The following is a 26,942-nucleotide window of genomic DNA, read 5'->3' on the forward strand; positions in this document are numbered from 1 at the left end:
ACTATTAACCAAAACCAACATCAACATCCTTGTACATGGTAAAATGCTAACGTTACTTTCATTTCCAATGAAAATCAGCAACAGAGATGCCTAGATTTCAATTGTTACCTAAGATTGTTTTGGAAGTTTTTGTTTATACAGTAAGACCATAAAAAGAAAAAAGAAAATTAAACATAAACAGAGAATGTTCTATTTATTTTTATTTATCTTTTTTTTTCAGACAGAGTTTCACTCGTTGCCCAGGCTGGAGTGCAATAGTGCGATCTCGGCTCACTGCAACCTCTGCCTCCTGGGTTCAAGCGATTCTCCTACCTCAGCCTCCTGAGTAGCTGGGATTACAGGCATGCGCCACCACACCCAGCTAATGTTTTGTATTTTTAGTAGAGATGGGGTTTCTCCATGTTGGTCAGGCTGGTCTCAAACTCCTGACCTCAGGTAACCTGCCTGCCTCGAAGTCCTAAAGTGCTGGGATTACAGGCATGAGCCACCGTGCCTGGCCGAATGTTCTATTTTTTTAAAGGTGGTGGTGGAAGGTGACTGTATTCTTCAAAAATGTCAAAGAAAGCCTGTGGGAAAATCTTCCAGATATCGGGTAAGCTGATAAATTGGAATGTGGATGGTAGATTCAAGTATTGTATCAGTATAAATTTAAGAAGTTGATAGCTCTACTGTAGTTATATAAAAGAATATCTTAATTCTTCGGAAATATACACTGAAGTACTTGAGCTTAGCGTACTCTCAAAAGATTCAGGAAGCCCGGGCACAGTGGCTCATGCCTGTAATCCCTGCACTTTGGGAGGCTGAAGCGGGCAGATCACTGAGGTCAGAAGTTTGAGACCAGCCTGGTCAAAATGGTGAAACCTGTCTCTACTAAAAATACAAAAATTAGCCAGGCATGGTAGAGGGTGCCTGTAATCTCAGCTTGTCAGGAGGCTGAGGCAGAAGAATCTCTTGAACCAGGGAGGTGGAGATTGCAGTGAGCCAAGATTGTGACACTGCACTCCAGCCTGGGCAACAAGAGTGAAACTCCGTCTCAAAAAAAAAAAAAAAAAAAAAAAATCAGGAAAAAATTATGCACACACAGTCACACATGGAGAGCAAATGATAGCGGAAATGAGATAATATATTAACCGTTGGTGACATGGATGTTCCTACTACTATTTTTATCTTTGCAAATTTTTATAAAATTGAAATTGTTTCAAAATAAAAAGTAAAGTAAAAGTCTGCTGATGGAAAAAGAGACATAATTCCCTTTATTTGCAGATTATATTATACATCTAGAAAAACTCAAGAGGCTCTGGTTTAGAAAAAAGGTTTTAGAATGAATAAGATAATTTGGCTGTTTATAAGATAAATATATAAAAATCATTCCTCCCCCTTTTTTTTCTATTTTAGTAGTAACCAGTTAGAAGAGGCAATGGAGAAAACCATCCCATCTGCAATAGGGCCAAAACTCATAAAATAGCTAGAAATAAATATAACAAGAAAGGTACAAGAAAAAAATATTATGGAATAACATAAAACAAGTCCTAAACAATGAAGAACATTATTGTCTTAATGTTCTTAGTTACTAGCATAAAAACATGAATCCTTTTAAAAAGTATATAAATTTAATCCAACCCTAATGGATTATTGTTTATTTTAAAATTTGATAAACTTATTTTAAAGTTCACATAAATGTCTGAGAATAGCCAAAGTAGTTATGAAAAAGATCAGAGATAGAGGACTTGCCTTTTCATATATTAAAACTTGCTATAAAGCTACTGAAATCAAGCAGTAAATTGATATGAGGTAGACAAATGGATCAGTAGGAAAGAAAAAAAGTCCAGAAAAAGATCCCAGGTTTTATAGGACTATTATAGAACAAATGTTGTATATTAATTAATTCTCAGAGGGGAAATAATATATAGAACATAAGAGGATATCTAGTTAGAAGATAACCACATCATAAACCCAAATACATTCCAGGCATGTAAAAAAAATTTAAATATAAAGTAAAAACAATTTTTAAAAAATACTGGAAGAGCTTTTCTTCTTTCCTATCTTTCTGAATAATCCAATTAAAAGACAGATGAGCAATGTCTTTAAGCAAGACAAGAAATTCAGAAGCTATAAACAAAAAATATTTGATCATATGAGTATTTCAAACTTCTGTATGGCAGAGACACAATAGATGAAATCTTTGTTTCATTTATTGTTGCAAAAGATAGCCTGTGAGCAATAAACAAGGGGCTCCCGTATGCACAACTTGCTTCGTAGGAAGATTTCACGGAGAAGGAAGCAAAATCAAAATGGTAAACATATAGACAGACACTCAACTTCCTAGTTATCAGAGAAATGTAGATAAAAGCGAGACAATACTAGTTTTCACTTACTAGATAGGTAAAACTACAGACAGAACATATTCAGGGCCAGCAAGGATGTGGGGAAGTGGCTCCTCTCATACCTGGTTGGTGGAAATGTGAATTACCACAACTCTTCTGGGCAAGCCACCTTGCCCCACATTGTCAATATCTAATTTGAAATAAAAAAGTACTTGAACCATCAATTCCACTTCTGGGAATCTATCTTATAACCACAAAAGCGTCCATTTAAAAGGGATACAATATTGTACTATTTGTAATGGCAAAACCTGAGAACATACGAATGTCTATCAATAATGAGACTATTGAGTAAGTTACAGTGCATCCATACTATCGCCTGCTATGCCAGTATCCAAAAGAATGCGTAAAATGTGTATCCGCTGACACTGTCAGTGGATCCACTGTCAGTCCCTTGGCTCTCAAGGGACTGACCCCAAGGTCAACCTCTAACATATTTGCCTGTGTTTGAGCGTATACAGCAGGGTCTTTCGGGGCTGAGAATAAAGCGGTTAGGGGCAGATAGTTAACTTTACGTGTCTTTTCTCTTTTTCACTAAGTTACAAGGAGCATGTATTATTTTTGCAATTAAAATATAATACTTTTTAGGACATGTTACAGCACAGTGCTGGTGATTATCATCATCATTACTATCGTTATATCACCTACTGGCCACAAACTAGTGACCTTAAGAGCTTGGGGGTTGGGGCCACTCCGCCAGGGAACCCCTGCTGGTCGAACTTGAGACTAGAAGGTTTGCAGCCCTGACAATCACACGGAAGGAAGCTCTACCTTGAGTCCTTCCTTATCCTGTGAAGAGGATGCCAGGAAGGTGACCTGTGGTTCCCCAAACCACCCCTCAGCCTTGCGGAGTGGGAGCCTCAGCACTAGGCCGGCCCGGGAGGAGGGCTCCGAGGTGGGAGGAGCTGCGAACACCCAGGCGTCTTGGGTTCTCAACCACAAGAGGGAGCGCAGGAGCACGGACAGCGAGCGCCTGGGAAACGCGTGGAACACATGTCCCGGCTCATTTTCCTCTCCCACTCTGATAACCTGTGTTTCGATACGAAACGGGCCCTGCCTCATTGTTTGTCACCTCCCTGGAGGTGACGGAGGGCTGTTTTAACCTCAGGGGAAAAGTTGCTGTACAGAACACAGGCCAGAGTGTGCCCCAAAGAAATCAGGCGATGGAGTGATTTAAAAGTGATCATTTTCTGTAGTCCTAGCTACTCGGGAGGCTGAGGCAGGAAAATCGCTTGAACCCGGGAGGCGAAGGATGCAGTAAGCCGAGATCATGCCGCTGCACGCCAGCCTGGCGACAGAGCAAGACACCATCTCCAAAAAAAAAAAAAAAGATCATTTTCATATGGGTTTATGCGGGTGAGGGAGGGAGGGTGGCAGGAGAGGAGAGTGGAGAGGAGAGTCGTGCGTTCTGTGTCCCTGAAGGACAAAATCAGAGAAAATGAACTTAAAATGGCAGAAATTATGGTCAGATCTGGGGAAGGGCCATCAGGTTTTCACACTCAGGCATGGAGGGTGTAGTGTCTGGAACCTTTAGGAAGAGCCCCAGGCTCTAAGTGTGTGCTGGATGTTCGTCGTTATTGTTGTTGGTGGTGGGATCTCATGACCAGTTATGCCAGTGGGTGCCTGGGAGAATTCCCGTGGGGGGATAGCGAGTCCAGGAGCTTGTATCTTAAGGGGCCATATTTCCCAACCGCATACTGAGCAGGCCTGATCCCAACAACTCTCACTGTCGGTTACTAAGAGGGCTGCAGGAAGAGGGCATGACTCAGTGCAATATAACCCCGTGTTGGAGATTCAACTGAGCTCTCAACCAGCAAGTGGCCAGGCACAGGGGAGCTGCTGCGTACACACGGAGGACTGGAAGTTCTTAGCAAGCCTGTCGGGATTTGTGCACAGGAATGCTGCCTCTAAGGTCCCTCCTGCTGACAATGGCCAGGGCAGTGCGGGAGCTCCTCTTTGGAAATTGTCTTCAGAGCTGATGCAGACTCTTTTGAAAGCAACCACAGACACTGGGGATCGAGTTTGGTGGTTAAGGTGAGTGCTTACTCCAATTCTCAAACAGGGACCAATTTGAATCACAGAATACAGGAGTCAGAAGGTTCTCTAGAACAGAGGTTCTCCGTGTGGTCTCCATAACAGCAGCATCACCTAAGAACTTGATAGAAATGTACATTCTTGGGCCTCCTACCCCACACATGCTGAATCAGAGCTCTGGGGTGGGGCCCAGCAATCTGCCTGTTAACAAGCCGCCTGAACCCCTGATATTCTGATGCTTATTTAACTTATACAAATCAGAGAGTTAGCCTTTTCTGGGTCACAAGCCCTGGAAAATCAGACGAAACTGTAGAAACTCCTACCAGAAAAATGCATAGGCGCGTTCATGCATACCTTCAAAGGTCTGCACACAATTTCAAGGGCCTAATTCCCTGGGCTAAGAACCTCTGATCTACACAAAATTCTTCCCTCAAATGTTCTTACATCTGAGGACGGAAGCAAGAAGAGTAATTGCCTGTGTGATTCAATGTGGGCAGAAGGTGGCGCTGTAGAAACAGAATTGTAGCATTTGCCAAATCCTGGAAGAGGGAAAGTGGGTAGGGCCAACGGAGAGGGATGCGGAGAGGTGCCTCCACCACCCAATTATTTTTCTCTGCCACAGCTACAGATGCATCCGATAGTCGCAAAACCACAGGTCTGGGGACCTAGTTCTGGTTTCCTAGATCGGCCTCATTTTACAGTGGAGAAAGTGGACACCTGTATAGGTTCCGACTCCATGCCACACTGGGTCCCATGGAGAATGGCAGGTCTGGTGGAGAGTGTGGTGGAGGTGGAGAGGAGGCAGGAGGTGGCACCAACTGTTTAATCAGGCTTATTAGCATTTCTGCATTCCAGGCAGAAATATTGCTGGCTGTTCTCAAGGAAGAATAATACTACATTTGTCTGATGTGACCCTCACAATAATTCTATTATTATTTAATAGATGAGGAAACTGGGATTTAAAATCCTAGATTGATGGTTCTCTAACTTGAGCATCAGTTCACCTGGAAGGCTTGTGAGGACAGACTTCTGGGCCGTACCCCCAGAGCTTCTGATTCTGTCAGTCTGAGGTGGAGCCCAAGAATTTGTATTTCTAACACGTTCCTGGGCGGTGCTAATGCTGTTGATCTAGGGTTGGCAGGTAGCTAGTAGAAAAGAGTGGGATGGATCTGGGATTAAAATCCAGACCCAGTGTGCTACACTTAACTACTCAGCCATACTTCCTCCTGGGGCGTCCCTTACACTGGGGGGTCAAGCGGTAATGTCCGTATGAACTCAGAATCTGTTTGTTAGCAAAGAATGGGTCTGATTTATTTAATATTGTTGGCTCAGGTTTTGACAGGTCCATAGCTAGTCATGCTAACATTTATTCATTCATTTATCTCATTAATGTACTCACCTTTCCTTTGAGCAAACATGCTGAGCATCCACTATAGCCTATGTGTTCAGTAAAAATGCTGTGTTGGGCTTCTGAAGATGAACAAAACACAGTTCATGGCCAATAGCAGGGCATGGTGTGTGTGGGGAAGGGCAGGGAGGAGATACATGGCCAGATCTTGACCAAATACCTCAGCGGATGCCACTAATAGAACCGCAAAAAGTAGAGAAGAGGGAGAGGCATCCAGGAGAAGGTGACCTCTCAACCCCGGGGATGAGTCAGAGGGAGGGAATAGGGAGAAGTGTAGTCTAGGAGGCAGAGGGAAAAATCTGTGCACAAAATTACAGCTAGCCAGGAGCAATAAGTTCTAGTGTTCTATACCACAATAGGATGACTGTAGTTAACAACTATATATATAATATATATATATATATATGTATGTATATCTTCAAATAGCCAGAAAGAGGATACTAATATTCCCAACACAAAGAAAGGATGCTGGAGATGATGGATATGCTAATTGCCCTGACCTGATCACTATGCATTATATGTATCAAAACATCACTGTGTACCCCAGGAATATGTACAATTATTTTGTGTCTTTTATAAAATGCACAGACACAAGCCCCCAATCTTTGTCATTCCTTTCTACATACTCTATCCTCTTGTCCAACTAATTGTAAGAAGGGTTCTTTGCCTGGAACCTATCTCAGAGTCTACAGAGAGAACTCAGGGCTTCTGTGATCTTGAGTGGGAAAGTTACATTTTTACATTCATTAACGTTTACACAAATTTAGTGTTTCCTCTAGTTCTGAATGTAAGGAACAAACCACAGTAGAATTAGCAGTTCCACGGTACCTGTGACTTTGTTACCATCAGAAATCACAGATATTTTCATACCACATTACAGTCGTTGCAGGTATCTCAAAATAGTATTTGTGCTCATCACTACTTTAAAATTATAGCAGTGAAACTGGCGGTGAGATCTTGTTATTTAATTTGTTAATAAACATACATTACTGATCACATTTTAAAAAAATGATATGCAAGTGCCCAGAGATCTCAAATGGCAGCCCCATGCAGACACTATTTCAGGTGTTGGTTTCTACACAGGGAAGGGAGAGTGATGAGAGTGAGTGGAAAGGCTTGCAGCCACCCTCATAGAAAAGCCCTGTAAGCAGCTGGGCGCGGTGGCTCACGCCTGTAATCCCAGCACTTTGGGAGGCTGAGGCGGGCGGATCACCAGGTCAAGAGATCGAGACCATCCTGGCTAACACGGGGAAACCCCGTCTCTACTAAAAATACAAACGATCAGCCAGGCGTGGTGGCGGGCGCCTGTAGTCCCAGCTACTCAGGAGGCTGAGGCAGGAGAATGGCATGAACCCGGAGGGCGGAGCTTGCAGTGAGTCGAGATTGCGCCACTGCACTCCAGCCTGGGGGACAGAGTGAGACTCCGTCTCAGAAAAAAAAAGAAAAGAAAAGACCTGTAAGCTGAGGGCACTGGAGAGCCCTGGGCAAATTTGATGCAAGGGTCGGGTCTGAAGGGCTGGAGGATAGAGACAGGGTAGGAGGGTGCCAGGCTGGGAGCCCAAGGCCATCACCGTAACAAGGTAGCAGTGGGGTGGGAGGAAGCTACAGACGTGGGCGCTGGCAGATGTGGGGTCTGGGACAAGAGGGGTCAAAGGGGCATTGAGACTTCCAGTTTGCTCAGCTAGGAGGTGGGGTGGGTGGCTGAGGGAGTGGGGCTGGTTGGTGGAGGGAGGATAAGAGAGTGATCTTGTACCTTTGCAGGGCTCTTTATGGCTCAAGAATTCCCAACCCCAGGACTCAAGATACTGTCAGTGTCTGCCAGTTTCTCAGGGGCTACAAAATAGCCCACAGCCCACTTACCTTTGGTGGGGCCCACTTCACTTCCCACCCATGTTGCTGAGACTGAGATATTCCAAAGGCCTTTGGAGGCCATCAAGATCCCTAGAAAATTTAGTTGGCATTGACTTGCCACCTCCTCCTCTTTCCCCTTAAAAGAAGACCCCGTGAGAGTTGAGGGTGGGGAGAATCTAGCCCTCGAGGAGGTTAGGTACAGCTGTGCTGTGATCCAGCCTTCCTCTGAGGAGGTTAGGTACGTCCATGCCACTGATGGGGAAACGGAGGCAGGACAGCTTGTTAGGGATAGTAGGAGGTTTCCCAAGGCCCAGGGCTGGGCCTCCATGGGGTTTTTATGGTTTTTACTGAAAAGGCAGGGAGGAGAAATCTTGGACGGCTGGGGATACAGCTAGGGAAGGAGAATGGGAGTGGGTGCCTGGATGGAGAGAACAGAGCAGGCCCTGGGGGCCATGGAGGGAAAGGGTAATTTAGAAGAAATCCTGCAGGGCAAGGGAGAGGCGCCCTGGGATTTGGCCTTAGTGCCAGGGAGGTGGCGGAAGAGTCTTACCTTGACCCGGTCCAGCACCACCAGGGGCCCGTTCACACTGCACACAGTCCTGTAGGCTGGGGGAGGGGCGGGGGTGAGTAGGGGTCTCACCCCAAACACCCTGCTCACACACACAGAGGCATCCTCTGCCTTCCCTTCCTCTCCACACCCCACCTCCTTCCCAGCCTGGGCCGTCAGGGTCATTAGCTGTGACAGGGCCAGCCACCATTGCTGTAAGGGTCATGCCCCTGCCCGCAGGGCCCCTGCTGCTCGGACACCTGCAGGAGGCTGGGGGAGGGCCAGGCAGGGGGCAGAGGCCTCCTCAGAGTCCGCCCCCACCACATAGAGGCCTCTCATCCCTGAGGCTGCTTCCCCTCTGGCTTCAACCCCCACCTCACCCACTCCCTCCTCTCTCACTCCAAGCATTTTCCAAAAGCTCCTGGCCCCCCAGCTGTGGCCGAAAAGTGCCCTCCTCTGCCCTCACCAGGACCGCATTTCCCTCCATTCATCCCACACTGATTGAGCAGTGTGTGTGTGTGTGTGGTGTGTAGGGGGTGCAGGCGTCAGTGAGAAAAACCAAACGGGGCCTCTGCTGTCATCACAAGGTTCCTGGACTCCCCAGGCTCACTGGGTGCTCAGCATGGGAGGGGAGGGAGTGAAAAGGCAAGGCAACGAGGGAAATGCCTGCAGATGTGGCAGCTGCAGAGACCCACACATGGAAAATGAGCTCAGCTTGCAGAGGGAATTGGGTTAGATGTCAAGAAATACTTGCTAACTCCCATAGAAGAAGCTGTGGACTTGCAGGAGGCAAGCCTAGTTTTGGTTCTGCTAGAGGCTAGCTGAGAGACCTGGGACAGTCCCTTGCCCATAGTCCTGGGATACCAGTGCCCTTCTCTGAGGTTCTTGCGATGCACCAATGAGATGAGACACCTGAGATGAAGGCATTTGGCAAGGTGGGCAGGGGGTCTGTGAGGCCCCTGGGTCAGCCACAGGCTGGCAGGATGCAGAGGGGAGTGGCCCAACCCCTCTTTCACAGGCAAGGAAAATAGGATCCAGAAGTGTGAGAAGCCTTGCCCAGGGCCACACAGCACATCTGTAGCAGAACTGGGGCTGGGAACCCACCCTGTGCTTCTCACTGGACCACACTGGTTCTCGGCTTACTTACCCTTCTGCTTTGGGCAAGCCTGGCCCCGAGCCACCCCATGCCAAAGAAAAACCAAAAGTCCCTCCCCTTCCCAGTCTGCATATGTGCGGTCAAGCTTCTTATTTTTGTTTGATCTAAGCTCTTTTCACCAGGACTTGGACTAGGAAGATCAACTGGGCACGGTGATTCTTGCACAGATTTTTATAAGGATCCTCCAAGTGTAATAACCATTTGGAAAACTCCGGGCCTCGAGTACAGCCAGAGAAGATAAGTTCAACTTGCACTTTGCCAGAGCAGGGGAACTCCCTCAGCTCCCTGTCTTCAAACCTACCTTACAGACCTGCCTGCCCTGCACCTGAGCCACCCTCTTCTTCCTTCCTATTCCCACTAAGGAGGTGTCCCTGCTTCTTCATAGCGGGTCCTTCCCCTGCACCGGGAAACAGGCCCCAGAGATGACTCCATGGAGTGAAGGACCAGAGCCTCCTTGCCTCTCTCTCTGTCTCTCTCTCCCTCTCTTGTCTTCCCATGAAGCTCTGATGTTTCCAGTACAAAAGAAACCTCGCTCAGTCCCAGTCCTTCTCCAGCAACTCCCCTCACAAGCATGGCCCCTCACTGCTGGCTTTCCTTCCCCACCTTCCACCCTCTCCTTGGCCTTCTCCACTCTGGCTTCAGTGGCCTCCGATGGCTACACTCAGAGCCTGGGCGCACTGCTCTTTGGAAGCTCCCCTCTGGGGCTGCCCGTCAGCCTCCTCTGAAGACTCACACTCCTCGCTCTCAGACCTCTGGGTGCTGGAGGACTTCAAGGTTTGGCCTGGCTCTCCACTTCTGCCTCTCCTTTCCTCTGAGATCTGCTTTCTTCCTTCCCTCCCTGCTTCCTTTCTTCAAGCATATCTACTGCATGGATGCCTTCTATGTACTAAGCTAGGCAAATGAAAGTGACAAATGAAAATGTGAAGCGCCTACAGGCTAAAAGAAGGATACAGAGCAAATAACATAATTACAAACTGCAGTAGGTGCTCCTAAGGGAAAGATCAGGATGGGTGAACGAGAGTGGGAGGGAAGACCAGACTGGGTGCGCTTGGAGGAAGCATCTTATGGGAAGGGCCATTTGAGCTGAGCCTTCAGGGTCAAGGGGTGCCAGCCCCCAGGGAGCTGGGGAAAGGGCACTTCTGGCAGAGGAGAGAAAGAACTCATCCAGGGCCTTCGGGGAACAGAAAGAGGGGCAGTGGGCTGGCATGCACAGACTCGCTTCAGGTGCAATAAGACCTGTCACCTCCAGGAGGGCAAGACATCATCTGTGTTTCTCATCGTTGTGTCCCACTTTGTGGAATAGTGCCACGGGAATATGGTACACACTCAAGAAATATTTGGACAGGTACAGTGGCTCACGCCTGTAATCCCAGCACTTTGGGAGGCTGAGGTGGGTGGATCACTTGAGCCCAGGAGTTCGAGACCAGCCTGGGCAATGTGGTGAAGCCTCGTCTCTACAGAAAAATTAAAAAATTAGCTGGGCATGGTGGAACGTGCCTGCAGTTCCAGCTCTCAGGGGGCTGTGGTGGGAGGATCACCTGAGCCCAGGGAGGTTGAGGCTGCAGTGAGCTCTGATCACGCTATTGTTGCACTCCAGCCTGGGTGACAGAGTAAGATCCTGTCTCAAAAAAAAAAAAAAAAAAAAAAGAAAAGAAAAAGAAAAAGAAAAAGAAATCTTTGTGGATGGATTATGAAAGGTGTTAACTGACCCCATCTGCTCCTTCCCATACTTCCCACATCAGAACCGTTGCGTGCCCCCTCCCGACCTTCCCAAGCCTCCAAACCAAATGAGAGTCCCATTGACCAGCCTAAAGGGTTGCACCCCTAGCACCAGCCGTACTTCCTGAGAAGGCAGAGAGTAGAAGAGAAAGAGGATGTACTGGGGTAAGGGGCTGTTGGGCATAGGAAGACTCCTCAACAAGAAAGGGTAGGAGACAGAGACTTGGGCATTACCCTTCCCACCAATTGAAAAAAACTCCAAACAGCCACAGCACTCCCACACCCACATGGTGTTTGGATCGGATTGTCTGGATTGCTAGTGGATTGTGCAAGCAGACAGATGTGGGGCAGGCAGGAGAGACCCTCATTTTTATAAGCCCCCAGGAGAGCTGGCATCTTGCATGCCACACCTGCCAAAGGGCTGCGCTGGGGGAAGAAAGCAGTGATGAAAAGATGCAGGGTGGGTGGGCTGGATAGGGAGGTGGGGGTGTGGGAGGGGATGGGGCCCAAGGACCAGAAAAGTCCAGGGAATCATTTCTAATTCCACCGCCTCCGGAGACAAGTCTTTCAACTTCCTCTCTTCCTTCACAGCTGCTCCCCCACTTCACAGCCCCTGTCATGTAGAATCCCCATTAACCCTGACATCCAGCAACTCCACCTGGGAGTGGGGGCAGCAGCAGAGTGGGGGACAGAGGATTAGGGGATCCACACAGCCCTTCCCTCAGGAGGAGGGGCTGGGCTGGAAGGGGCCTAGAAGCAGCTGCAAAGTGCTTGCTGCAGGTCCTCTGGGAGTCAGATGCCTTCCCCAGCCAGGCCGCTCAGGTGACCGGGGTGAGATATTGAAGCTCAACATCTTAGCACATCAGCCTCAGCTGTGAGTTGCCTTCCTGGGCTTCTCGCAGCCTCCAGGCCTGGCTCTGGGTGAACACATCGCTTCATGGCCTGGACCCTTCATTGCAGATAATCCACTTACTCGGCTGTTTCTGTTCAGCATTGGACTATGCACATGCTTCAAGGCCTTGCCCTTGACTGACTACTGCAGCCCACTGGGTCTTCTCTCCACTGCTGTCTGTCCCACAGTACTATAGACAGGGACCCTAGAGGGATGATGTCTCTCCCCTCAGACGTCTTAGTGCTCTGCCTCTCCCCTGTTAAGCCAGCCTGATCTTTTCTTCTAGGCTGTTTGGTTTGGACACAGCCAAAATGGGGGCTGAGCAACAGAGGTGTCCTTGACTGCAAGCCGGTCCTTTTGTTTGTACACTGCCGCCCCTACCTCCGTGTGTCCCTCGCATGGAGTGGCAAAACGAGGCCCAGAAAGTGGGCTAGTTTCTGGTAGGACGCACCACAGTTCAAGACGGTATCCTGCAGCCCTCAGCGATTATGGGCCACTCTGCAACCCTGGGATGTTCGCCTTGACCTTGGAGAGGGAAGCGGGTGCATTGCCACAGGCAGAGGGCTGGATCAGAAGACCCGAGGGGCGCTCCTTCCATGGGCCTTCCAGAGACTTTGCAGACACTCCGTCCAGCTGCCCGGCCCACCCCCTCTCCATTGTCTTAGCTGACACTTTGGGTTGCGCTCCGGACTTCTGGCTGGTGGAGGGCCTCCCTGCCCCCACCTCCCTACCGCCTTTTCTGTCAAAGGCTCAGCGGGGCTCCCGCGCGGCCCACTAATTAGCGCTGGCCCAGCCACACCTGCAGCGTCCTGGGAGAGGGCTGAGACAGGCGCCCATGCGTGAGGCCGGGGTGGGGGCAAGCCCGGGGCAGCAGGTCCCGCACCTCCTCCCTGATCCCGCTGGAGGGATTAGGGGAGGGAGGGCAGGGGCTGGAAGCTGAGGGCTCTTTAGCCCAAGACCCTGCTTGTTGGGACTCTCTCCGTGTGACTCCTTCCGCTTCCAGTTGAGGAAACCGAGGTGGCGAGGCAAAGCCAGTGGTTTGGCACTCAAGCTCCTGGGGGATCTGCGGGGATCTGACCTGGCTTCATCCCTCCAACCAGGCTGCCAGCTTGTCCTTCCTGACCTTTGCTCCTTCTGGGCACCTCCACCCTCCAAGCCCAACATCTTCTGCCCAAACAGATGAAGCTCCAGGATACCTCCTCCCCAGCCGGGAGCCAAGGCCCTTGGGGAACAATTCTAGCTCCACGGGAGGCATAGGGGACCCTTCTTTCCCAAGGTGGATGTTGGCAGGGTCAGCTCCCCAGGCTGCCTCCACTCTTTCTGGTGTCTCCTCCTTTCTGGCCAGTCCTCTCTCAGCCACTGCAGTGAAACCACCCTTAAAGTCTCAGGCCTCTTATCCGACCTCCCCGGGGGAAGGGAGTGCCTCTTAAGTCACCTGGACTCACCTCCACCCGTGGCCTCCCTGCCCTTAGGCACCCCCAGCTTTCTCCCAGAGTTCTCCTGTCTGGGAGTGCTTACAGACCCAGGGTAGGAGGCCAGGCTGGGGAGGAGACAGGTGGAGAGGGACAGAGCAGCCCTGCCTCCAGTGTACTGAGGGTGCAGCCCTAAATTTCCAAACCCTTGACAGCCCTGTGCCTGTCCACAGGCCCCAGGGAGAACCACCCACCCCCCATCCCTCCCACTCCCAGAGCCTGAGGAGGAAGCCAGTGAGGCGGGGAGGGGATTGGGAGACACTGTGGATGAAGGGACACACCAAGGAATCCCAGCCTTCCCCTGGGGGTGGGAGGATATCTGGGCTGGGCTGAGGCTGGTCCGGTGCATCCTGTGAGGACACTTGATAGGCAGCAAAAGTAAAGGTGCTGGCAGGGAGCAGAGCCTAGAGGGGCTCCCCTGCACTGACCTTTGCTCTGGGTCCGCTGTTGGGTTGTTGGGTGTGAACACATTCTCCTGGGTGGAGGCCATATAGAGCCAGCATCGAGGGAAACATGCAAACATGGCGGGGGATGGGGGCACTGCCATCCCTGGGTTCCAGCCTGGGTCAGAACCTCCAGGGCATGTTGACTATACATAAGGGGCTGGGTGGGAAAGAGCTGGCTGAGTGGGAAAGAGGTGGCTCCAGGCTTGGGCCAACCTGCCCAGAGGAGTGTGGGGTTAGATGGTACCTATAGGGTCCCTGAGCATCAGGAGGTGGGGGCACTTTCCAGGAAGAAGGAAAGCAGAGCATGAAGGTGCAGATCACACACCACTCTCAGCACCCAGCAGCTCCCCAGTGCCTGCAGGGAGGAGGGACGGCCTGCAGGGAGTGGGGCTCATCACAACAGACTGGCAAGAGTCACACATGCCAGCTCAGGGCTCCAGGCCTAGGCTCTGGACCCAAGGGGACCCAGTCACTGCATATTTCTGGCCCTTGGTGACCCTAGCTTTGGCCTAGGGAGAATCTGGACCTCCTATCCTCCCCCCAGCTCCATGGGGCGCGGCCTACAGGCCTTCTTTGAGAAATCTGACCCACCCCATTCTCACCATTTCTTCTTAGCTGGAATGTGCTCCACCCTCAGCACCTGCCTCAGGCCTCAGGAGGTGCCCCACACCCCAGGGCTCTCCTCCCATGTGCCCCTGGGCCCCTTTACTCTGATCTCACCCCTCAGCTACCCTCGGAGTTCACTCCACCTCCTCTCCTGGCCTGGATAGCAACAGAGGAACAGAGGGAGGTGGGGTGGCTGTGTCAGGCTCACTTCCCCTCACACCACACGCCCTGTTAGGAGCCTCTGGCTCTGCGTAGCTGTGGCGGGCCATGCTGGTTTACTCCAGTGAGCCTCTGGCTTTGCATAGCTGTGGCGGGCCACGCTGGTTTACTCCAGTGAGCAGGGCGGCCTGAGAATTCACCAGGCCAGGGAGAGTGACCTTGGACAAGGAGATGCAGGGGTTCCCTTTGGTCCTCTGGACCTTGCCCCAGACATCTGGGCCACCCTTGCAGGACAGGCACAGGAGCCACAAGTAGGGCCTCCCCTCTGAAATTGACAAGGGTACATCCCAGTGCCTGTAGACACTTCCATGCTCCACACCTGGATACTCGTTCTTATCCCAGCTGTACACACACTCACCATACTCAGATATGTGACACTGCCGGAACACACACACAAGTGTTCTCTCCATGAGCGCACATGCACACGTGTACATCACATCTAAGTGCACACACACACACCTTTGCCCTGAGTGCATAAGCATGCAGTCACACATTTCCTTACCCCAAGTGAAGGTGGGAGCACCCCCTAGACACATGCTCCTACCTGCTTATGCACACAGCCACCCTCCCCAGAACACACACACGACATGCATCCATTGATGTGACGCACACGGGGCACCTATTTCCTCAGGCTGAGAGCGCTGACACTCTACACTGCCACACACGCCACTCCAAGTACACTTAATCACACCCCACCTGACTCTGAGTGCTTGGGTGCACACTCCTCACACAGGCACGGTTACACAAAAGCAGGTGCACAGCACACCCCACTCTCAGGGGCAACTGGAAGCTGTCTCTGGACTTGGGGTGTTACAGCAGGATTGGGCTGATGACAACTACTCCCCAGCCCTCTCTTCTGGGGTAGGCTGGGCTGGGGACCTGCAACCCTTCACCTGCAGAGGTGGCCCCTGGTCCAGGTGGCCCCACTGCGTCACTCTGCTGGACAGAGAGCCCTCCAGGTCTCCCCAGGTCTTGGGTCCTCCTCCTTTTCTGAGTCAAGAAGCGGGGCCCGGGAACCTGGCAGCCCACCCCAGCTCCCCAACCTGACCTCACCCACCATGGTGGAGGGGCTACTCACTGACACGGGGGTGAGTGATGTAGTTTCGGGTGACCGCCTGCATGTGTTCTCGGTTGCAGCCACTGCTGGGGAGCCCCCCAGGCCTGCTGTCTATCTCCATGGCCATGGAGCAGTGCCCAGCTGGGAGCCCAGTGCCTGAGCCTGTGGCTGGTGGCAGCTCTGAGACTTCAGGTCCAGCTGGAGCTGGAGAGAACCGCTCAGCCTTCCCCTGCAGCCACCCCTCCCCTCTCCCCCTCCACTCCCTCTCCTCCTCCTCTAGATTGACAGTAAACAAGGAAGCCCGGGGCTCTGGCTCCCAAGCTTTCCCCCCACCAAGTTGTGCTGTGCAGGTCTGGGAGGGGCCCCGGTCACCTGAGAGCTGGAGGATGTGGAGGGAGAAGGGCAGAGGGGAGGGTTGGCTTTTTCCTTCTTCTGTGCTAGGCGGTTCCTCCCCACCAACCCCAAACTGTATGAATTCAATTCCTCCCCCTGGACCATCAGGTGCTGTCAACATTCCCACACTCGTCCCTCACCACAGCTCTTTCTGGTCTCTCCACACCCAACTTCTGGCAGGCTGCCCTCTCTTCACTGTTCTCGCAACCTGACCTTACCCTGCACTCCTTGTCCTGACTATACCTGGATACTTCTGCCCCCCGACAATTCCATTGACATCTTTTTGAAAATCTGTAGAGAATTATTTCCTGGTCAGCCTCAGTGCCACCTCCTACATGAAGTCTTCTCTGGATTCTCTAGCAGCCAAGATTTACTACACATCTAGCCTCTTTCCTAAGTCATGCCCTTTAGGATAGGCCTCTCTTGTCCCTGCCACTGGGCTGTGAGCCCCCAAAAGCTGAGCCTGTGTCTCGACCCACAGACCTGGGCCTCCTGAAGCCCGTCTGTCTCATACATACTATTGAGAGTTCTTGAGAACGAGGGCTGGTCTCTCTCCATCTGATCATAGAACCATGTCTCATCTTCTCACATTCACCTCCAGATTTCTATACAGCAGACCTGCCCTGACCTTTCCAGCCCAGGTCAGAAAGGAAAATGGAGGTCCCTGTATTGTATAACTAAATACCTGGAGTTATAAATCAAGCTATGTGCACAGCCTGGCCTGGGTTCCACCCAAGACCTCACCACTGCTTCCCAAGAACTCTCTCTTCATGTCATGAAACTAAGAGTTGTGGTTTCTCCTGGTGAGTGGAGTGTGGTACAGGTCCGCTGGGCAAGGCAGGGTGGAGCCTGGGTGGTAGCTGGACCTGCCCAGCCCAAGGTCTTCTAGTCACCCCCATGCCTCATTCTAGGCTCGGGATTTCTGCATTTCTAAGCTCCTCCCCAAACCATACCACTGAGCAGAGGGCAGGGCAGAAGTACGTTTGCCTAGGGATCACTGTCCCCAAGCACCCACTCCAGGTGACTCAGGACAGCCAATTTGAAACCAAAGCAGCAGCTACTATGTTTCTCAGAGCAGACTGGAGGAGACTGTGCTTGTTATTTCTGTTCACAGAGTCAAAATCTTACCCCGCATCCTCCCGCCTGAGGACCCATTTCAGATCTCTGGTTCCTAATGCCCATCCTTTCAAAGAACTCTCCTGTGGAGGGCGGGGGTGGGTGTGACCATCAAGGAGCAGCATGAGGAAGATCTCTGTGGTGATGGAACAAGTCTGCATCTGGATTGCAGCGGTGAGTCCACGAATCTATAAAATGACATGGCACTATGCACACACACGGTACCAATGCTAATTTCCTAGTTTTCATATTGTACTATAGTTAGGGAAGATGAAGCCTATCTGTCTCATACTATTGAGTTTCTGCCAATAGAAGGAACTTCTCTGTCCTATCTCTGCAGCTTCCTGTAAATCTATAATTACTGCAAAATAAAAAGTTAAATAAAAGAGTCTTGAGCAAGACTCTTATTTAACTTTAAAAAATTTTATATTGTTTGAGCAATATGAAATATATATTATATATATGTGTATATATATATATATATATATTTTTTTTTTTTGAGGCAGAGTCTCCCTCTGTTGTCAGGCTGGAGTGCAGAGGCATGATCTTGGCTCACTGCAGTCTCCACCTCCTGGGTTCAAGCGATTCTCCTGCTTCAGCCTCCTGAGTGGCTGAGATTACAAGCACCCACCATCACACCCAGCTAATTTTTGTATTTTGAGTAGAGATGGGGTTTCCCCACATTGGCCAGGCTGTGTATAGATATTGTAAAGGGTTTCATGTTGCAGTTTGTGATGGGTAGGCCCTCTCTAAACATCTGGACTCTTGCTTGGGTTTACCTTTGATGCTCTCTCTCCCTCTCTCTCGACCTGGTCTCCCCTTTCACCATTCACCCTCTTCAAGGTGACAATGTTTCCCTCTCTCAAGTATTTTTATGTTTGAAAGAGAGCTTGTAAAGGGCAACATTTAACCAAAGAATTCGTGTTGGTGCCATGGGCCTCTATTGACTGGGAGTCAGGTGCCTACTGACGCACACATGTGAGTCCCCTGGCCCCCAGAATCCCAGTTTCTGCCCTCTCCCATCTGAGGTCCCTCTGACTCTAAGCCCATTTTCCCTTCCAGTGACAAGAGGGATAGAAGGGATTGAGGGGTAAGTAGTTGTGCTGTGGGCACCATTTCCCTTCTTGTCATTGTTTTCCTTTTATTTCAGTGAGAGACACACACACGCACACTGCACTCACGCACACAAGCTGCGGGACCAAGGCCATTTGGCCGTGAGTCTCTGAGCTGGGGGGCAGGTGGGAAGGAGCATGTGGCTGTTGCCCCTCCTCTCCGGGGCCTGCTCAGTGCTGTCCGCTGGGGCACAGGAGACTGGGAAGGTGCTGTGCTCAGGACTCAGTGTCACAGGGTGGGAGTCTTAAGTGTTAGCTTTCTTGCAGCTGCTGGCGCTGCCCACTTTCCGTTCTAGCCAGTTGTATGGCTCGAAGGCTGAGGAACCGAGTTCGTAGCCGGCAGGCAGGTCCAGGAGCGGGGCCGAGGAAAAGCAGACAGCTGGCAGAGGGGGCGGCAGTGGGGGGGACGCTGAGGCCGAGGACAGCGGGTTGAGGCGTGGGGAGGAGTTCCTGGGGTCACCTAAGGAGGTGCCCCTGTGGCTAGCAGGTAGGCCTGGCAGGCTAGGGGTCAGCGCCAGGAGGCTGGGGGCCCTGGGCACAGAGAGCAGCCGGCCCTGCTCCAGCAGCCGCAGAATGTTGGAGGTGGCAAAGGCCTCGGAGGCTGAGGAGGACGCCCGCTTCTCCAGGTCTCTGCTCTGGTCTTTCTTCTGCTTGGTGCGGCGGTTCTGGAACCAGACCTTCACCTTGGGGTGGGGGAGGGGGTGTCAAGGAGGGAGATGGGACAGGCAAAGCAAAGTGGGGGCAGGTGGCAGGAGGAAAGGAGAGGAAGGGCATGGGGTTGGGGCAGGTGGTGGATGGGATGGGGGTGGGGTGTGAGGGTGGAGCAAGAGGGAAAGAAGAGCAGATTGTTGTTAAGGTCTCCCCACAACCATCCTGCTCTAGGCAAACTGATTAGGGACTCTGGTCCCCCAAATTATGAAGGCCCCTCTACTGCTAAACTGACTCTGGCCTAGGATGGAGGAATGGATCGACAGACAGAGAATGGAGTTTGGGAGTACAGCTGATGTTCTCCTCTTGGCCCACATGCCCTTGGCTCACAGTCAAGTTCACAGCCTCAGCCACCATTTATGTGCTGGTAATTCCAACTCTACCTCAGGCCCAGAGCTCTGAACTGAGATCCAAGCCATGTATCCACCTTCCTGCTAGACATCTCCCCATGGATATCTCAAAAAACACCCCAAACCCCACATGTGCAGCTCTGTCCTCCAAACAGAGGCTTCCCACGCTCCCTGTTCCATCATGGCTGCCCCCACTCACTCATGCAGGAGCCCGTCTCCCAGCTCCCTAGAGCAGACCCTCCTCTCTCCCTTTGTTCTCTCTGACCTGGACCATGGCATTGTCTCTACAGCAGCACCTCTCGACCCTGGCTGCCCATGAGAACATGGGGGGCTTTAAGCCCCTAACTCACTTCTCACCTTGGACCAATAAACTCAGAACGGGGGAACCTGGGACCCAGACTCTAGTAATTTTTAAAGCTCACCAGGTTATTCCAAGGTGAAGAAACCAGTGTTTTAAAGGTGTCTCTGCCCCAGGTCTAAACTGTAACATCTAGAGGGCTGGGGGCAAGAGAAAAAATGGAAGCCTCTGGCTCATGGCCCACCCTGGCTCTGACCCACATGTGTGTGGCTGCCCCAGCCTGTTCACACTCTGCAAATAGCCCCCCATTGGCCGCTTCTTGGGCCTGGAGTGCTGAATAATGTCTGTGGTCTGCCTTTGGGAAGACTGACCCTGGAGAGGCCCGGGCAGGTGCCGGATGTTGCTCAGGGCCATTTGGCAGGGAATTCTGAAACTGGACACTTTGATGGCAGGGATGGGTGGTCTCGAAGGTGGGCACAGGCTTCTGGCAGGCGAGACCCCTTGGCTTTGCAGAGTCCTCATCCCGTAGGGAGGGGCATGGCCAGAGGAGGGGCCAGATGCCCGTCTGAGGATGGTGAGGTCTCTGCCTCCATGCTGGCCGCCACGCTGCCTTTGGCGGGAGCTCTTTCTAACCCAATCTGGCCATTGCCTGGTTTGAAGTTTTTAGCGGCACCCTCCCACCCCATCACCTATAAAGGCCAAGTTTCTCAGCGTGACACCAAGTGTGACTGGATGTGGCAGGTTGTTGAGGGGGACTTCTGATGGCCACACATTCAAAGCTGAGGACAAAGAGGTGCCACAGTCTGAAGAAAGTCACCAGAATCATGGAAGAGGCCTTTTTCAGGGCCTCTGAGAGGAGGCAGAACTGGCCCTGCCTCTACTACCCAACACCCGGTGCTCCAAACCCCTTCCTAGTCTACATGAGGAAAGGGAACTGGGCAGGAAGCTGAGGCTCAGTCCCCTGGGGGCCACAAAACCTCATGGGAGGAAGGGTGTGCTGCCCTGCAGATGCAAGTTGGGGGAGGGCCCAAAACAATCACTTGTAGGCACTAGAAGGAGAGACTGGCATTCATGCCCCAGTCCAGAAACTCATCAGGCCACAGCATCTACAGGCCCATGTCATGGGGGCCACCATGGGAGCACCCAGACTTGTTTCCCTGGGAACATAGAGGCCAACCCTGCTCCTCGCCTGGAGCTGGGGCAGGTGTACCGGCAGGGAGGGTGAGAACCTTGGAGGGGAGGGCCCAATAAGAAAAGGTCAGGAAGACCTTGCTGGTTCCTTCCAGCCTTTGGAAGATCTAATAGTCCAGCAACTGCTGTGGTTTTGAGAAGTTGCCAAGAGATGGGTGGAGGAGAAGGCTGGAGCCAGAGGGCTGCCCAGGTTAAGAAGACAGGCAGAGCCAAGACAGACTGGGCCACCTGGGCCATGCCAGACATCACCACCTGCTAGGAGTGACTGGCCCTTCAGCAAAGGCCTTCAGAAAGTGAGGCCTTGGTGCCTCCCCTCCTCACACCAGAAGATGTCCAGTCTTTTAAAAAGATCTCTGCCTCCTTGAAGCCACCCCCTGCCCTCTGATCCTGGAGGAGGTGGCTGTTGGGGGAAGAGGGAGCAAGTGACTGAGACAGATCACAATCCCCTCCAGAGGCTGCACTGGGAGGAGGTAAAGAGTGGGCAGGGGTCCTTTTGTAGTTCTTCAGCAGGATGACTGGGTGTTCATGCTCCTGTGTGAGATATGCTTTCCTCAAACCTCAAACCTTGCTGGCAAGCAGTGAGTCAAGGCTGTTCTGAGTGGGGAAGCAGGCGTGGGGCTTCAGGAGACGAGATTTAAACTAGATGTGAGTTTGGTGTTTTGAAGGACATTGGATTGAGTTTATTTCTTTATTTTTGTTTTTAGAGACAAAGTGTTGGTTTTCTGCCCGGGCTGGAGTACACTGGTGTGATGAGAGCGCACGGCAGCCTCAAAATCCTGGCCTCAAGCGATCCTCTTGCCTCAGCCTCCCAAGTTCTGGGACTACAGGTGCACATCACCGCACCTGGCAGATGCAGATTCAATAACCAAAAGTGACCAGAAAGTTATGAGATCTACTTGAGGTTGATTGCTTCATTTATCCATTCATTCACTCATCAGATATACATTGAGGCCCAGGGAATTAGCAGTGAACAAAGCCCAGTGAATCCTTGCCATGTGGAGTGGGCAGTGGAGTTGGGGAGGCAGAGGATGAACAACAAACACAAACAAGCCTGTCTGTCAATTGGCAGCGAGGGCTTTGAGCCGTGTTTCTCAAATGATTTGAGGTGAGGACCACTTTATAAAGTGTCCAATTTTGTTGAGGACCAATACTTTAAAAAATACAATTAAAATTAATTACTGGAAAGATTGCTATATACATTTGTTTTTTTTTTTGAGATGGAGTCTCACTCTGTAGCCCAGGCTGGAGTGCGGTGGCATGATCTCGGCTCACTGCAATTTCCACCTCCGGGGTTCAAGTGATTCTCCTGCCTCAGCTTCCTGAGTAGCTGGGATTATAGGCATGTGCCATCACACCCAACTAATTTTTGTATTTTTGCTAGAGACAGGGTTTCACCATGTCGGCCAGGCTGGTCTCGAACTCCTGACCTTGTGATCTGCCCACCTCGGCCTCCTAAAGTGCTGGGATTACAGGCATGAGCCACTGCTCCAGGCCTTTTCTAAATATCTATTCTTTATTTCTGTACTTACCATGTCATAGACAGGTAACAGTTTATGGGCTGGCAGTGGCCCAAGGGCCATACTCTGGGGGGCACTGCTTTAGAGAAAGGTGGCAGGATAGCGGAAAGGAAGGAGGGGGGTGACTGTTTTGTTAATGGAATGGCACATACAGCCTCCCTGAAGAGGGGACATTTGAAGAAGATATCAGTAAGGGATGGTCAAGGAAGATTCAGCCAAGTCTAGCTAAAGGCAATGACTGGAAAGAAGAAAACCCTTTCCCATTTGTCACCTCTGGAATCTGACTGCTGAGGGAAGCAGTCCCACCAGATCCTCAAGGACCATAGCGCTGCACACTGCTGCATTCCCTCTCCCTGCTGGGAAGCTTCCTGACCTCTTAGCCAAGCCAGCACCTCTCCATCCTAGGACCTGAGGCCACGTACCACCTCCAGGAACCCCTGAGCCTCAGTGTCTTATCTTTAAAATGGGGACAATAATACTTGGCTATTGCAGAGATGAAAGAAGAAAACCCATTTAGAGAGCTTAGCATCGCGCCGTCCCACAGGAAATGTGAGTAGTTATTTATCGCTCGCTTTCTCTGTTTCTAGCTCTGTTTCTGAACTAGAGGGAGAGGAGACACAGATGTCATGATTCCAGTCCTTGGGAAGCTGAAGGTCTAGTAGGGGAGTGGCACTAACTCATTCCCAAAAAACAGATGGCAATTCGCACTCAGGGAGTGGCAGCAATGGGGTGTGACAGATGAGGAATGACCAGGCGTTTACAAGGTGCTCTCCCACATATCCCATCTTCCTGCAACTCTGGGTGTAGCAAGGAGAGGCGGGTGTGGGCTGGTGCTGGGTTTGGGCGTCTCCTGAGAAGGTGAGCCTGGACCCTAGGAGAGGAGAAGTCAGAGGCAGATGGAGCAGGGGCTGGGACCAGGGGTGCTTGTTTCTTGGCCACATACGGACTAGGTCAGGAATTCTCAACCTTGGCCACACATTGGAATTTTCTGGGATGATGCCCAGGCCTCATGCCTCACCCATATTAAACCAGAATCTCTAGGGAATGCGGCTGAGGCCTGGGTATTCTTCTAAAGCTCTGTGGGTGATTCTAATGTGCTTCCCAGCATTGCAAACTTCAAGGGTGAGAGTAAGAAGGGTCAACTCTCTACTTCCCACCATCAAGCCCATCAGGCCCATCAAGCCCATCAGGCCCTTCAGGCCCTAGTGGGTAGGTTCACAGGGCCCTGCAAATGTTGTCTCTCTGTCTCTCTGAAGAACAGACAGGCTCAGAGCCCTCTGAATGTGTCCTCCTTCCCCAGGAAACCTTCATTTCCACCTCAGGTTCATCCTCTTCTCAAGGTTAAATCCAAAGTGACTGGTCCTTATCTGCTTCTGGGAAACCATTCCTAGCTGACTTCACAGGGTGGCGGGGCCAGCACACCTCCTGAGCTGTGCCTCTCCCCTCACCTGCCCAGTGCACCTTCTGGGCTGTTTCCCTCCTCTGTCTTCTCAGGGTCCCGTGTGGCCTCCTGGAGGCTGCCATCTTGACTCTCTGGGACTCAGTGAGTGCTTGGTGGCTGCCCCGCCCCCCTCCGCAATCTCTTGCTGGGCCACACTGTGACCCATGGCTGTGCACCAGGGGATGGGCACGGTTTCCACTTGGCTGCCAGGACTACAGAGGAATTTTTCAGGAGATTATCCACCAGCTCAGGGTCAATATCAAATTCCAAGATTCATTGTTGATCTGGAAATGGCACTCATCTTTTAAATACTGTTTTCTGTGACCATGGGCCCATACTTAATCTGAGGTGAGTGGTATCTGTGTATCTAGGATGGCCTGGTTTTTGTAATCTGCACTAGGAAGGTACCATCTATTGTGCTGTTCTGGAAGAAGCCATCTGAGGCAGAGGCATCAAGCATGAGGCTGAGGACAATGCTGAAGGGCTGGAACAGCTCTTATCCAAGCTAGGTGGGAATCCTGGGGGGGTACTGGGACTTGGCAGTTTGTTCTCCACCTAGCTCCTGGGCTCCTGGCCCTGAGAACGTCCTCCAGTCCAGCTGCAGGAGGGGAGTCCTGAGCCAGCTTCTCACCTTCCTTTCCTCTGCAGCCACATCCTCTTATGTCCTACTTGGACCCTGGTACTCTGGTCATTCATTCAGGCAACACAGAAATATCAAGCATTTGATGCAAGCCAGGCATTGCCAGGTGCTGAAAAAACAAAAATAAATAAAACTCCATTTTGACCCTCTTGGCTGTCAGACACCAGCAGGGTGGGTCATGGGCAAGCAGTAAGTGTTACAACACGGTAAATGTTTTGGTTGAAGTAGCAAACAATATAGTGGAGACAATATATAGTAGCAAACTATCATGGAGAATCAGCGGTCAGACAGCCACTGATTCAATTCTGGTTCCCTTAACTAGCTAGATGACTTAGGTCAAGTTACTTAACTTCTTGGAGCCTCAGTTTCCCCATCAGTAAAATGGGGTTCATAACTCTTCCTCATAGTGTTGTTGTGATGACTTGGTGGGCTAATAATCACGGACTTAGTAAAGTGCCTGGCAGTTGATGAAGTCTTTTAAGCAACATGGTGATCACATCATCTGGTCAGATTTGCTCACTTTTCCATAAGCCAGTGATTCTCAGACATCACTGTGCATTAAATCACCTGGAACGAAAAATATATAGGTTGTGGGGTCTTCCCTAGAAATCTGACTGGGAACCTCTAGGCTGAGGGTGGCACAGGCATCTGTATTTTACCCCAGGGGAGCTGTACGTACAGCTGGTCTCCAGAGCATACCTTGAGAAATGCTGTTTTAATCAAACACCAAACTTTCTTTTTCAAACAAAGTGTATGAATGGTGACAAGGTGTATCAGAAGGTTTCTAAAACCAAGGAGAACTGGACTAAGTGGGGCTGTCCATGTTCTCTGACATGAGAAGAACTTTGAGTGCATGCTACCCTTGGGCTGATAAAGGTGGGCAGAGGGTTCTGTTGATGGTCTTGAGAGAGAGATTCCTCTGAGGCTGCCCCTGCTCTCCAGGGCAGCCATGCTTAGCCTCCGTTGCACAGCCATGGAGTCTGGGCAAGGCTGGGACAGAGGTCAGCTGCACTGTGTCTTGTTCACTGTTCCTACTCTGGTGGACCCTTTGTCCTGTAGAGCCCTGTGGGTGGTGGAGAGCCAAGGAAAGGGCTTCACCATTCTGCTTGCCCAATCCTGTAAGTGGGTTTCAGATTAAAATCTGCAGACAACTCAACTGAATTGGTCATGCTAGATTAAAGAAGAGACTAGCCATGGAAATGGGCCCTGAGCAAGCTCTGTGCTTTCTCTGCCTGAATTGGGAACATGCCTGGGTCCTCTGAGTATCCAGGGAAGAAGGTAGAGATGCTATTTGGCAGAAGGAAGAGAAGAGAAAAAAGAGAGAAGAGAAGAGAAGAGATAAAAAGAGAGGAGAGGAGAGGAAGAAACAGAGAGAGAAGCAGATATTTTGGAGGGCAGTTGGAGCACATACTCAGCAGAGCACTGGGAGGAAGGTCTGTGAGTAGCTGGTGCTGAATCCCTGGGGCCCAAAAGAACATTTGGCTTCCAGTCTCTTCCAATTCCTGGCTACACCATGGTTCCTGTTATTGAATTTCAACAAGGCTATGGCTTCTGTTTTTTATCCCTGGGGAGTCCATCCATTATCTGAGGGCACCTGAAGGAATTTCTTATCTTTTCCCCCAAAAGAGCTCTGACAGAGACTCTCAGATAACTTAAACCAGAGAAAAACCAGCCCTCCACCCAAAATCTGACATGCTTTCCTGACATCTCCGCTGGGATCTCAAACTTAACTGATCCAAAACAAAATTCTTGATTATGCTCCCACCATCTTGCTTCTCCCCTACTTTCTCAACTCATTATATAGTGTCACCATTCTCCCAGTTGTTCTACCCAAACCACTTCCTTTTCCCTCGCCCTGTGCGTGTAATCCATGAGCAAGTCCTAACAGGTTCCATCACTAAATTAGAGTGCCTCTCACATCAGTACGCTTCTCTCCTCCACCACTGCTCTGTTCAGGACCCATGTCAATAGTTCCTACCTGTCCACACCTGTCCACTCCTTTCCCCTGTGGTCCCTTCCCCAAGTGGCAGCCAGAGAACCTCTGTAAAATGCCAATCATCTCCTGTCACTTTCTCTTCAATTTATTACCATAGTCTCTAAGCATCGCATGATCTTCCCCTACCTACTTACCCAATTACCCTGTAGCTCCAGCCACTCTGGCCTTCTGATACTTCTAGAACATTCTATGCTAGTTCCTGCCCCTCAGGTCTTCATAGTTACCCTCTGCCTTGACGTCTCCTTCTGGCTCCTCATCTGGCTGTTTCTCCCTTATCACTCAGGCCTAAGCTCAATGTCATCTTCTCAAAGAGGCCTTCCCTGAACACCCCAGTAAAACACTTCCTTCTAGTCTCTCTCCTATGACCCCATTTGAGCTCCCTCACAACACTC

The 26,942-nt window shown here is 51.0% G+C and overlaps 2 protein-coding genes and 1 pseudogene across 3 annotated transcripts in view; 1 reads left to right on the forward strand and 2 right to left on the reverse strand.

Annotated features, from left to right (window-relative positions):
* The window catches only part of ATP6V1B1 (ATPase H+ transporting V1 subunit B1), a 30,696-nt gene extending 13,365 nt beyond the window's left edge, over positions 1 to 17,331 (reverse strand). The window contains exons 1-2 of one of the 2 annotated variants that reach the window (XM_009237202.4): positions 17,310 to 17,331; positions 8,225 to 8,280 (exon numbers count right to left, since the gene is read on the reverse strand). In XM_009237202.4, the coding sequence (XP_009235477.1) occupies positions 8,225 to 8,280; positions 17,310 to 17,316 (63 nt within the window). In that variant the 5' untranslated portion in view covers positions 17,317 to 17,331. Of the gene's footprint in view, positions 1 to 8,224; positions 8,281 to 15,809; positions 15,997 to 17,309 lie in introns of those variants that run through there. The other variant, XM_054548077.2, reaches the window with a different exon arrangement.
* Positions 17,332 to 18,412: 1,081 nt separating this feature from the next.
* The window catches only part of VAX2 (ventral anterior homeobox 2), a 32,777-nt gene continuing 24,247 nt past the window's right edge, over positions 18,413 to 26,942 (reverse strand). The window contains exon 3 of the mRNA XM_002811908.5: positions 18,413 to 19,092. Coding sequence (XP_002811954.2) covers positions 18,655 to 19,092 — 438 coding nt within the window. The 3' untranslated portion in view covers positions 18,413 to 18,654. The remainder of the gene's footprint in view (positions 19,093 to 26,942) is intronic.
* LOC112132218 (small nucleolar RNA U13) lies at positions 21,444 to 21,556 on the forward strand (annotated as a pseudogene).

Source organism: Pongo abelii, chromosome 12 (genome assembly GCF_028885655.2).
Source record: "Pongo abelii isolate AG06213 chromosome 12, NHGRI_mPonAbe1-v2.0_pri, whole genome shotgun sequence".
Taxonomy (NCBI): domain Eukaryota; kingdom Metazoa; phylum Chordata; class Mammalia; order Primates; family Hominidae; genus Pongo; species Pongo abelii.